The 12,294-nt window shown below is 50.6% G+C and overlaps 1 protein-coding gene across 2 annotated transcripts; it reads left to right on the top strand.

Moving 5' to 3' along the window:
- Nucleotides 1–3,926: 3,926 nt before the first annotated feature.
- Nucleotides 3,927–11,434, top strand: CYP1B1 (cytochrome P450 family 1 subfamily B member 1). 2 transcript variants are annotated; one of them, XM_069800503.1, is made up of 3 exons: nt 3,927–4,933; nt 5,559–6,795; nt 8,492–11,434. In XM_069800503.1, exons 2-3 carry the CDS (start codon nt 5,780–5,782, stop codon nt 9,102–9,104), a joined length of 1,629 nt encoding a protein of 542 aa, XP_069656604.1. In that variant the 5' UTR covers nt 3,927–4,933; nt 5,559–5,779; the 3' UTR covers nt 9,105–11,434. The 2 variants fall into 2 exon arrangements, with proteins under 2 accessions (XP_069656604.1, XP_069656602.1); XM_069800501.1 differs by having other exon boundaries at nt 3,928–4,933; nt 5,779–6,795.
- Nucleotides 11,435–12,294: the final 860 nt, after the last annotated feature.

Raw genomic sequence — 12,294 nt, 5'->3', positions numbered from 1 at the left:
GAGCCCCAGCAAGTACTGAGAGGTTTTTTGCCTTCCCACAGCAGCTGGGGGAATTTGGCTCAGAATTAGGAGCCCAGTTTAGGCTTTTCAACAGCAACAGAGATTTGAAATGTAAGCTTGGAAGTCAGTAAGCTTGGAAGTCAGTGGGAATGCAGAGAAGAGTGAAAGTCCAAGGAAAGCTGTAAGTTAATGAAGGTTAAGCACACGCTATGTAACCACAAATACGTATGCTTTAAAAAGCATACCACAAATGCTCTACTTTAGGCCACAGTGACTGGCCTAAATAAATAACCTGAATCATGAAGCTGCAGTCGGCTCCTGTGTATGCCTGGCACTCTGGGTAGCACTGAGGATGTGGTTCCTTATATTTTGCTCACATCTCATGCTTGACATCACAGGAAAGCTGCCAAACTGAGCAAAACCAGGAACTTGTGTCAGACATGATCTCATTATCATCTGCACTTGTGGTGCCCCAGTCTCAGGTTAGGTTTAACACTGAGCAATTCCGTATCATGTAGATAAGCCTGAGCAAGCAGGCACATCTAGACGGTGCAGAGCAGCAAGCACAGATGGTGGCTGCAGAGCCAGCTGCCCTGGGGTTGCACTGCGTCTGGTCTGAGTGGCTGGCACAGATCTTCTGGTCCTGGATCTGAAACGACTTGAAGCATAGTGGTAACTCTGCATCATGCTGGATTGCAGTGTAAACGTAATCTGAGTGAGCTGTCGTAAACGCAGAGGTTTACAGGTTCTAATTCTGATTGTAATCTGATTGTTTTAATGCTGATTTTCCTGATTTACAGCAGTATTGTTGAGACTAGAGTCAAACTCCAGAGGTATGTAAGAACGCCTGTACAATTTTAAGCAGCCTGAAACAGTAGGATATTGCATTTGTTTAAGTTTCCAAGTGATTTGTGTTTTACAGTTATGCTACTTGTTTCTTCATCTTATATAGTATTGTGCAACACTTAGAAACAGACAATCAGAAACAATATTTCCAAGGGATTATTTAATGAAGAATGTCTTGGATCACTCTATAAACTGTAAACAATTTGTACAAGCTCTGTACTGAAGGAATCCCAGGATAAAACATTGCTCAACTGTCATATAATCCACCTTGAGATTTTGTAAAATTAAGAGAGAGGAGGAAAAGATACATAGTCCCAGGTATGGGAAAGAGACAGAGAAACCCAGTGTGGGAAGGCTTTCCATGGAAAACTGCAAAAGGAAGCAGTAAGGAAAGAAAATGGGACAAGGTCAAGTCCTTGAGAAATTCCAGTTGCTGCTCATGAGGATTTATGAGCACCTTGCCAGTGTCCAAAAGAGAAGCCAATGGCTGCCATAATTAGAAGAAAAAATGAGAATTGAGTCTGCAAACTCTTATTTAGGTAATTCTCAACACTTGCAAAAAATCTCTTAGGGGTTAAGGGATTTTCTTGCAGAAGGGAGAGCTGTGGCAGAGAGATAAAATTTTCCTCTCAAAGGGCGAATGAAGATGCTCCAGGTTGTGTAATTCCTTCTCCTTTATCAAACTCCTACCTCCACAACAAGGACTCTTGTCTACGTACATAAAGCACCTTCATTCAGAGTCACAGAGGTACTGATGTCCCCACAGACTCTGCCAGTCCCCTGTGTCTGGCATTCCTGTCAAATCAATCAGGATTTTTAACAGATTAGGCCTGAATTCCTTTCCCTTAATCCCAAACCCACCCACTTCCGCCCCTTCAGCTCCTTCACTTTTCCATATCTTACATCAAGTGGGGTTTTCTAGGCCTCAGAAATAATTCATTTTAGGTGGCGTATGTTTTCAGTGATTCAGTCTTCGATGCCTAACAAAACTAACTTTGACTCAGGAACCTGGGACTGACTTCAGTAGGAGCTGCATCTCAATTAAGTCCCCAGAACTGGGAAAAAAGAACGATGCATTATCTAAGAGGAATTCTGAACTTCTATGCTTCTAGAAACAAAAGAAGTGAGAAGAGTAAATAAAGAGGCAGGCAGGAGGGCAGTTTGTGGAATATAAGAGAGACCAAGGGCCTGATCATCCATTGCCTGCATTGTTTGTACCACACTAATTCATTGCTGTGATAAAATGTTTCACCCAAGTTATGCTTGATTGTAAGGGACTAATCAAGGTCACATAGAATCAGAGCCTAGAAAATTGAGAGAACATTCATTGCATACAGTCAAAATAATACTCCGGCTGTAATTGATGCAATAGTAATTCAAGACTGTAAATATTCTGGCTGTACAGCACGTAGTACAGGGGGATCAGTTGGTACTACCACAATAGAACAAAATATCTAAAATAGATTTTTCGTTCTCTCCTGTCTAATAGCAGCTGAACTCCTGAAGACCAAAGAGAAGTGAAAGAAAAAAAACCCACAACAAAAAACCCCCAAACTTAATGTTTTCTTACAACATAAAAAATATATACCAGGACTTGTAATTCCTGGGCTTATGCCTTAAACTGTGAATCTGCAGCTGATGATAGTGGAAATGTGCTCTTCCTTTGTACTGCTTGCTAGTGGCCAGGACACAATCCCACTTGCAGTACAATGTTGAGGAAAAATGTCAGAAGGATGCAAAGTGTACAGTGCACTGGGCCCACATTGCCTCACTGAACAGATGGATGAGAAACAGTGAGGTGGGTGCAGGGCCACTTGCCTGCAAAGGAAAGAAACAGCACTGCATGTCACCTCCAGCAGCCCCACGCCGAGCTGTTTTTCCTCTTACCAATTGCAACCAGAGTTTGGCCACCTTGAGGACGCTCTTTATAAATTCCGATTTACATGGGAGCTGGAAAGGAATCTGTTCTGCTTGCCCGAAAGTAAACGGCAATCTCCCACTTTGGCTGCAGTACAACTGGTTTAAGTGCTACATCAAAGAAAGGTTCTAGGGTCTTACTAACAGGAGCTGTAATGCCTGGATTTTAGGCAACTGATTACCACAGTCACCAGGAAAAAGGCAAATTTACCTGCTGGCAATGGCAAATGCCCACCACTATAATCCAGAGCTCAGGTAACTGATCCAAGCTAGTCCTTGCCTCCTAGATCAAGTGCCCAGAACACTCTGCAGGGAGAAGCCCGTGTCTCTTCTTTGACATGTGACTGATGAAGGAGGGAAGGGTGGCCGTCAGGGTGGGACAGGCCGCTTTGCCACAGCCGAGCGGTTATAGCGGGGTGAAATTTGTTTTCAACCTTCAGGTGGTGAGGGAGAGACCAAACCGCCTAGTCTCTCTCCAAGCTTGCCCTAACCTTAACACCACAGGGATGGAGCTACCTTTGCTCCTCTTTGAAGCTGGGCCATGTGCTGGGCTGGACTGCAGGATCCTTCCAGTTCACCCTAGAGACGGGGCTGGGAAGAGGGAAGCTCACTTTTCCTGGCACTGCTCGGAAAAAGTGGTTTTGACACCTTTGTCACTTGGCAATGGCAGGAAGAAGCGTAGTGCGCTCTGAGGCACGCAGAGAGATATGGCTGATGGTAGTCTGAGCAAGCGGTGGTACTGCTGACTGGAAGAGCCCGGGACAGTGACAGCAGCCAGGATTACACTTCTTAGCAAAGACGGAAGCAGTAGCCGCCTGGCCAGGCCTGGGTTCACACCCTGAGCTGGGCTGGCTCCCAGCATCTAATTTTGTCTAATCCCTAAATGCCACCAAAACACCTTGTTCTCTTCGCACGACGTGACTGTAGATAATCTGAAATGAATGTCATATTTTTAAATTTTGCTTGGTACAGCAAAAACGACGACAAGGCAAGAGCGTTCTGATTTCTTGGGGAACGGTTTCCTTGATGCCGGGGGGTTTTGCGGCCCCGGTTCCCCCGGGGCGCCGGAAAGCCGGGGGGGGCTTGGAGCGCCGCACCCGGACGCCCCTCGCCAGCCCTCCCGGGGCGGGCGGAGGTGCCAGATTTAAGAGTAAAAAAAAGCGGCGCGAGCGGGGGCCAGGCTGGAGGGCAGCAGCGGGGCCGGCCGGGGTGCGAGCTGCCCGGCGCTTCCCTGCCTCCTGCCCCCCCGAGCCGGTGTCAGGTACTGCGAGGAGGGGTAGGGGCCCGGGGAGGAGATGGCTGGAGGCTTTCCAGCCCCGGCTCACGCAATGCAAACTCCGCACGCAACGGGGAGGCGACAGGCGGAGGAGGGGAAGCTCTCCGGCTTCCTCAGCCCCCAAGATGCAGGGGAGACCTTGCCTCCCGACAGGGAGGGCTGCGAGCCCGCCCGCCACCCCGCTCCCCTCCCGGCACCTCCTCCGCGAAAACTTTTGGCCCCGGCCATAAAAGCCTCAGCGGCTCAGCCGCTCCGCTTGGCGAGGGGCCCAAGGGCAGCCGGCAAATAGCTGCGACCCCCTCAAGCCAGGGGAAGGGCCGGGCAGCGGCGATTTGTCAGCGGGGCTAACTGCGGCACGCCCGCGCCGCGCCGCGCACCGCGGATGCCGGCGGATTTAAAGCCGCGAGTACCAATGCCAGGCGCCCAGTCGCGGCTGCTCCGGCTCCGGCTCCGACTCCGCCCGGGGGCAGCGGGCCGTCCTCCCCGCGTCCTCTGAGCCGCTCGCCTTCTCTCCCTGCAGCGGGCCGGGGTGGCCCCGTCCGGTCCCCGCAGCCCGGCAGGCGGGTGGGTGGGAGGGAGGGAGGGAGGGGGCGGCAGCAGCCCGCTCGCCCCCGGCCCGCGGGGCTGCACCGGCAGAGCGAGCTCCGAAGGGTTAAAGCGCTGGAAAGGTGATAGGAACTCTGCGCTGGGATCGGGTGCAACTGGCATTTGCCTGCACATGACCTGCCAAGCTCCGGGTGACAGGAACCGCGGCTCCTAATGAGTTTCCCAGAAGCTGGGATCTGAACCTCGCCGTCGCCGCTCGCCTCCTGCGGCTGCCCGTTAGAGCTGACGCCGGCCGCCCGGCTCCCCTCCATCCTCGCCGAGGTCTCGGATGGAAGCAGCGTGCAACAGGTCAGTTCTGCTACAGGCGCCCGAGGTGGCTGCTTATTTCACCCCTTCTTCCCCTCGCTGCTTCGGAAAGGCTGGAGCAAACGGTAGGAGCGGGTGGTCCCCGGGCAGGGGGCTGGGAAGCGGGACCGGTCAGCTCTGCCACGCCGGGACCTCAGGCATCCTCCGCGGCCCACCCCCGGGGCCGCCGGCCGCCAGCCTGCGCTGCCGCGACGGGCGCGACGGTGCGGGAGGGAGGGAATGGCTCGGGACAGAGGGGGCTCCGTGGCCATGTGCGGAGGTGTCCTCTCCGGCGCGGCGGGAAACTCCGACGGCGGCGCGGGGAGCCCGTTTCTCGCAGGGGCTCCTTCGCCGGGAGGAGCGATGCGCAGCGCCGGGATGAACCTGTCTCCAGCGCAGGGCGGCTGCCTGCATCTGCGGAGGCTCGTCAGGCGAGAGCATCCTCCCGCCTCCCTTTCTGCCTCCCTCAGTCGTGACCTCCTGGATCCGCCGCTGCAAACTTTTCCCACTGGGGAAGAAGGGGGGGGGGGGGAAGGAAGAGAGCAGCGTCCGCGACGCCAAATACGGTTTTGAGCCCTTACTGAGCGCTCGCCCCTTGATTATCGATCATCCCTCGTTTTTCGCGCAGGATCCGGGCGGGCTGCAGGCACGCGAGGGGCGCATAGCGAGGACGCGCGGCCCGACTCCGAGCGCCGGGACGGCTGCCGGCGCTCCCCTCCGCCAGTCCCCAGCGCGTCGCCGTCCCCTCGCCCGCCCGGGCCTCTCCCCGCCCGCGGGCGGCGCGGAGCGTGCCAGCCCTTCCGCGGGGTCGCCGCCCGCTGACCTTCCCCTTTGCCTTTCCCTTGCAGCATGGCCTTCGAGAGGCTCGGGGAAGCCCTGCGCGGCCTCCCCGCCTCGCAAGGCTGCCTGCTGCTCCTCCTCTGCCTGCTCGCCGCCGTCCACCTGGGCAAGCTCCTCCTGCAGCGGCAGCAGCGCCGGCGGCAGGGCCAGCGCCGGGCGCCGCCGGGCCCCTTCCCCTGGCCCCTGATCGGCAACGCGGCGCAGCTGGGCAGCGCCCCGCACCTCTCCTTCGCCCGCCTGGCCAGCACCTACGGCGCCGTCTTCCAGCTGCGCCTGGGGCGCTGGCCCGTGGTGGTGCTGAACGGGGAGCGCGCCATCCGGCAGGCCCTCGTCCGCCAGGGGGCCGCCTTCGCCGGCCGGCCGCCCTTCCCCTCCTTCCAGCTGGTGTCGGGCGGGCTCAGCCTGGCCTTCGGCGGCTACTCGGAGCTGTGGAAGCTGCACCGCCGGGCGGCGCACGCCACGGTGCGGGCCTTCTCCACCGGCAGCCCCGCCACCCGCCGGCTGCTGGAGCGGCACCTGGTGGGCGAGGCGCGGGCGCTGGTGGCGCTGCTGGTGCGCGGCAGCGCCGGCGGCGCCTTCCTCGACCCCTCGCGCGTCCTGGTGGTGGCCGTGGCCAACGTGATGAGCGCCCTGTGCTTCGGCCGCCGCTACAGCCACGGCGACGGCGAGTTCCTGCGCCTGGTGGGGCGCAACGAGCAGTTCGGGCGGGCGGTGGGCGCCGGCAGCCTGGTGGACGCGCTGCCCTGGCTCCAGCGCTTCCCCAGCCCCGTGCGCGCCGCCTACCGCGCCTTCCGCGACCTCAACCGCGACTTCTACGGCTTCGTCCGCGGCAAGTTCCTGCAGCACCAGCGCAGCCTGCGCCCGGGGGCCGCCCCCCGCGACATGATGGACGCCTTCATCCGCCTGCAGCGGGAGCAGCCGCGGCTGCAGCTCGAGCACGTGCCCGCCACCGTCACCGACATCTTCGGCGCCAGCCAGGACACCCTCTCCACCGCCCTGCAGTGGCTCCTCATCTTCCTCATCAGGTAGGTGCCGGCGGGGCCGACCCTCCCCGCCGCCCGGGCGGAGGCGGGAGGCCGGGGCGGCACGCCTGCCCCGGCGAGGGGCGCGGCAGTCGGTCAGCCCGGGGCGGCGCGGCGGGAGCGGCGGGAGCGGCAGCCGGGGGCCGCCCCCGTTCGCAGGGCGCTGCGGGGGCGAACTCGCCCCCGGGCGGGCTCCCTCGGCGGCAAAAGCCGGCCCGAGCGAGCGCGTAACCGCTCGGAGCGGGCGGGGCCCGGCCGGCCCGCCGGGTGCCGGCGTACCTCGGCGGCTTCCGAGTAGCTGGCACGGAAGCTCTGGGAAGCCTGCCAGCAAAAGTTAAGGAAGGATAAAAAACAACAAGAAGAAAAAGCCTTCTCCGGCGGTCGGGTGGGGTGCACGAAGAGGGGCTGGCAAAAAGGCAGCCGAATAAAGCCTGAAAGTAGCAGATTTTACCGGGTCAAGATCGGGGAGATCACAGGAACGGGATAACGACCGCTTAAGCAAGACAAAGAGTTCGTGCACCCGGTTACAAACCCGCTATTATGTTAACGTGCCCGCAGTGTGTGCCTTTATCGCCGTTGCGTGACTTCGGGAACGGCAGACCGGCGGGGCAGGCGGCGGGTGCCAGCCCACCCCCTGCCCCCTGCCTGGCACCAGCTCTCCCGGGGGGAGAATCTCCGCTGGGGGCGGGGGGGTGATAGAAGAAGGCGTAACGCCCATTCTCTTGCCCGTCCTGGCTTTTTCTTTCATCATCTGCATCATTTGTAGGCTTATGCAAACATCGTCTACACAGCCGCTTCTGGGAAAAACAGGCAAATACTTTATGCTTCGAGCCGAGGGTACGGTGCCCAGTGTTCACATAAACCGTTGGGTTTCTCCCCGTTTCTTACGTTTGCTCAGCGTTCGACAGGCAGATCTGCTGCAGGCGGAAAAGGCAAGCACGCAGAAGCCAAACTTGAATACTTGAAGCAAATAAAGGCTTGGAGGAACGCGTGCTTTTAGACAAGCAAAAGAAAATAAGCAAAATCTATTAATATTTTGATCTTGTTTAGTTACCGTGTAGTCTTCCAAACTATTCAGACTTCAAGACAGTCATCTTAAAACACGTTATAAAGAAAACATGGTTTGATGCTAGTTAGAAAAAGCATACATGAACTAAGAGTGGGAGGTGCACAAAGCCTATTCTGACAATTATTAGCAGGGATTTTTTCACTTTAAAAACCTGCAGACTTTCATATGTATGCGATATGGCTAGCGATAACAAACTCCATGCTAACTTTCAGAAGTAACATACAGAGCTGGAAAATCAAATTCTTGTTCCCACAGAAAGCCCAATATTTAGAAGAGACAAGTAATTTTAGTTATAGAATGAATTTTCAAAATTGGATCAGAATATTCACTTTCAGCACATTTTAAGTTAGTTTCATTTTTTATGTTGAGAATCAGTTACTTGTGATATTAAAGTGAAAACTGAGCAAATTAGATTTAGAATGACACCATTGCATGGTAAGTTTGGATTTTTCTCTCAAAGTTTTTTATCAAGGTCTACAAGTTCCTGCAATATATTTAAACTTTGCTCAAACTGCGTTATTTGGGGTAGGTAGGGATGAGGTTCTGTGAAAAATGTTTGCAGCAAGGATTGTTTTTAAGAAAATCTTTGGAAATGTTGTGTACGTACACACGTCTTACTTTAAATGACAGGTATCCGAACGTGCAGGCTAAAATGCAGGAAGAAGTGGATAGGATTGTTGGAAGAGACCGTCTGCCATGTGCTGAAGATCAGCCTCACTTGCCCTACATCATGGCTTTCTTGTATGAATCCATGCGTTTCAGCAGCTTTGTGCCTGTTACTATCCCACATGCCACCACAACCAACACCTTCATAATGGGCTACCTCATTCCCAAGGACACAGTGATTTTTGTTAATCAGTGGTCAGTGAATCATGATCCAGCAAAATGGTCCAACCCAGAGGATTTTGATCCAACGAGATTCCTGGACGAGAATGGATTCATCAATAAAGATCTTACTAGTAGTGTGATGATTTTCTCATTGGGAAAACGTCGGTGTATTGGAGAGGAGTTATCCAAGGTGCAGCTGTTTCTCTTTACCTCCATACTGGTGCATCAGTGCAATTTTACTGCTAATCCAAACGAGGACCCTAAAATGGACTTCACCTATGGGTTGACCATTAAACCTAAGCCATTTACCTTGAATGTTACACTTAGAGATACTATGGATTTGCTCGATCAGGCTGTCCAAAGACTGCAAGCAGAGAAAGCAGCCAATGAAAATCAGCTGTCAGCAAATGCCTAAGCAACAAACCTTGCATCTAAAAATAACCCCCCTCTCTCTTTTTAGACTTAAATAAGTTATAGTTTGTTCTGGCAATCTTTTTGGAAACTAGCCAGTATTACGAGTTACAAGAGCAGGAAGGAAAACTGCACAAGGTATAATTCAGTCCTCTTTTTAATTCTAGAAGGAGAGCCAGGGGAACAATTTAATATATTAAATGATAAAACATATGCAATTTGAAAGTAAGCCTTTTCTTTTCTAGCTTGTTCACAGAAGTCGCTGTTATAAAGAGTTTTTTATCTACTGACTGGTTGGAGCATCTCCAGGAACTGTTTATACAATCCTTTCCATGTCTCCATGCGCTATGCCTTAAACTCTAAGTTCACCTTCAGTGACTCCACATCCCAAAGTGAAATACCTTATTAAAAAAAAAAAAAAAAAGAGGAGGGTGGGATGGGGTGGGTCAGCCTGCCTCTGAATTCACTCTACTGGAAACTGCCATAAGCACATGGCAGCTCCTGTGTTGTGACTGCTGGGATGTACATTAATGCCTCAATGATAAATGTTCAAATGATTTTTGGTAAAATGACAATGTAAAGTCTTGCCTTTAGCATTCAAAAGTGTTTACATAAATGACTAAAAGACTTGCTTATAAGCACATTTGAAAAAAAAATCATATTTTGTAGGAGAATGAACAGAATGTCCTAGTATAGTAACTTTTCATTAAGTTTTGAAAGATCAGATTTGGTATGTCGCCAAATGGCAAGGGTGATACAAACCATATGCTAATCTGTTCATTAGCATATTCATGAACAAAATAGATAGTTGAATTAGAAAGTTTTATAAAGGTATAGCTGAACTTTGTATTTTTCTAGTAAAGGGTTAATATCCCTGTCCCTAGGCACATAGGTAAGCCCAGTAAAATCCACACGGGCCAAGGTATTTAGAAGTGAGAATGTGGGGTTTTCATATTAAAACTTTCATGCCGCAAGCCTCAAGTAAAGTGTACATCAAATATACACCTGCTCACTAGTGATTCTGTAGGTTGAGTTAAATGGTATATCCAAAAATCAGCTAGGTACTTTTAGTACACTTCGCTCAGAACAATCTCAGAAGGAAAACTAACGTTACATGTCCTAATTAATGTACCCATTAACTGAAGAAAAAGTACTTTTAAATTTTTTGTAAGGCAAAGGACATAAAATAAAAAACCCCAAACAACCAAAACTATTATTTTAAAGTAAAACACACATGTGAAACTTTATGGCCTTGAACTTCTGGCTAATGTTTGTGTACACAAAGCTGCATGTATTTCTCTAAAGAGCAAACAACCCTATGTAAATGCCTGATTCTGAAAAGTGTTGGGCTCTTCTTTGGAGCTGCATATGACCTTCAATAACATATGAAATCCATCAGAAATGAGAGTACCTCACATGACTTGCTGTGGTCAGCCTAATACTAAATAAGGTATTAGTAGAGCTAGAAAAATAAGGGTGCAATTCTACCCAGTAAAGTAGCTCTGCTGAGACCTAAGCAAGTAAAGATTTGCACTGGGTCTTCTGACTGGGTCTCTCAGACTAAGACTTCAGCCAGTCTTAGTCACGCTGGCTGCAGTGACAGAACTCATACTGACATAGGAAAGAGCTGAGTTAACAACACAATCCTGATCTTCTTAAGTAGAAGCTTCACTACTAATTTTAAAAACCTGAATCAAGCCTGAAAGTACTGCTCCAAAACCCCACACAGTAGTAATGCACCTGTTTAAAGTCTCTGACTTCATATGGCATCTATCTTCTTTTTTTAGAGCTAAAAAAGTTTTCTATTACATACACAAGGAGTAACCTCAGGTGTTTTTCTGAATTATGTACAAGTCTGTGATATCCCAGAACTTAGCCTATACCTGTGAAAAGCTTTATAAGATACTCAGCATTTTCATATGGAGATCTACATTAGATCAAATGCTAGCAAGACAATTTTCCTTGTACCTTTGTAAGTATTGTTATTAAAAAAAAAAAAAAGGATGTAACCTACAACTGAATAGTTATTCTAATGCAAGGATCACCCATTCATATTTTAATAAAAATGGCTTTTGCAATTTTGTACTCTTCCAAAAGCTTTAACTATGCATTGGCTACTAATGCAATGTCCATTTACACTGCTCATGTCTGTCAGGGGGTCACACACTATATAGCTGTTGGTCAAATAATGCCTCATATAATCTGTGAAGTTACTCAAATTTAGTAGCACCCATTTAGAATGTATGCAGTTGTTCAGTGAGTTAACTTTTATGGTCATTTTGAGATGTATCATTGTGTTACCAAAATACTAAATAAAATTATTCCTACACTGCCTTTGCTTAGTTTATGTATGGCTTTCTAACATCAAGGTATACAAAATTATTATTTCTGATTTGGAAAGTATTATTATTTTAGATATTTGTTCATATACTTTTCACCTTCTTCCCATTTCTGGATTTTAAGGTTTTTCTCCATCCTGCCCTTACAGCTTCCCAGGTCTGCCTGCTTATTCATACCTTGCCATGTGTTCAATTTCCTCATGCTCCTTGCTAAGAACATTCCCTGCTGCTTGTCTCTGCATTGATCAGAATTCTCTCATGTCTTTTGCTTTCTTCTAATACCTGTTAATCTCTCCTCAGCCTGCACAATCTCCTATGCTATGTTCTTCCTTCTGGCATTTCAGTTTACTTCCACCTCCCCTTATTTCAAGCCCACACACTCATTTTCCTTTCTCTTTTTCCCTCCTATATCTAGTGCTAGCACCTATATACTCCTGATACTGGATCCCCACCACTGCCCTTGGGACCAGTTTGTGCTGTTTGGCCTTGGTGTGTATAGTAAGGAGTGCCAGGAAGGAAATCTCAGGGCCAAACAGTCCTTAACATGCCCTTGCAGAGCAACCTCTCACAAAATCAAGGCAATCCTGTGGTGAAGGGTGGCCGTTATTGCATGTAGAACACATTTCGTCATGATGCAGCAGCACCCCTACCCCCCTTTGTCTTCTTTTCCCCAGTCTGCTCCACAAGCCTGCTTACTTAAGAGCCATCTTAGAAAAGACCTTCACATTTTCCCAAACCCCAAGAAAGTGGAACAAGCTGAGCGGGACAGAAGGCTGGGCAGACTGTAGCAGTAGTTCCCTCCTGATTTGGGATGTTTTCAGCTGGAGTTTCTCCCTAAGGGGGCAGGATTCTAAG

The sequence above is a fragment of the Haliaeetus albicilla genome, chromosome 13 (assembly GCF_947461875.1).
Source record: "Haliaeetus albicilla chromosome 13, bHalAlb1.1, whole genome shotgun sequence".
Lineage (NCBI taxonomy): Eukaryota > Metazoa > Chordata > Aves > Accipitriformes > Accipitridae > Haliaeetus > Haliaeetus albicilla.
The sequence above is the reverse complement of the archived record's forward strand: the minus strand, read 5'-3'. Positions and strand labels throughout refer to the sequence as shown.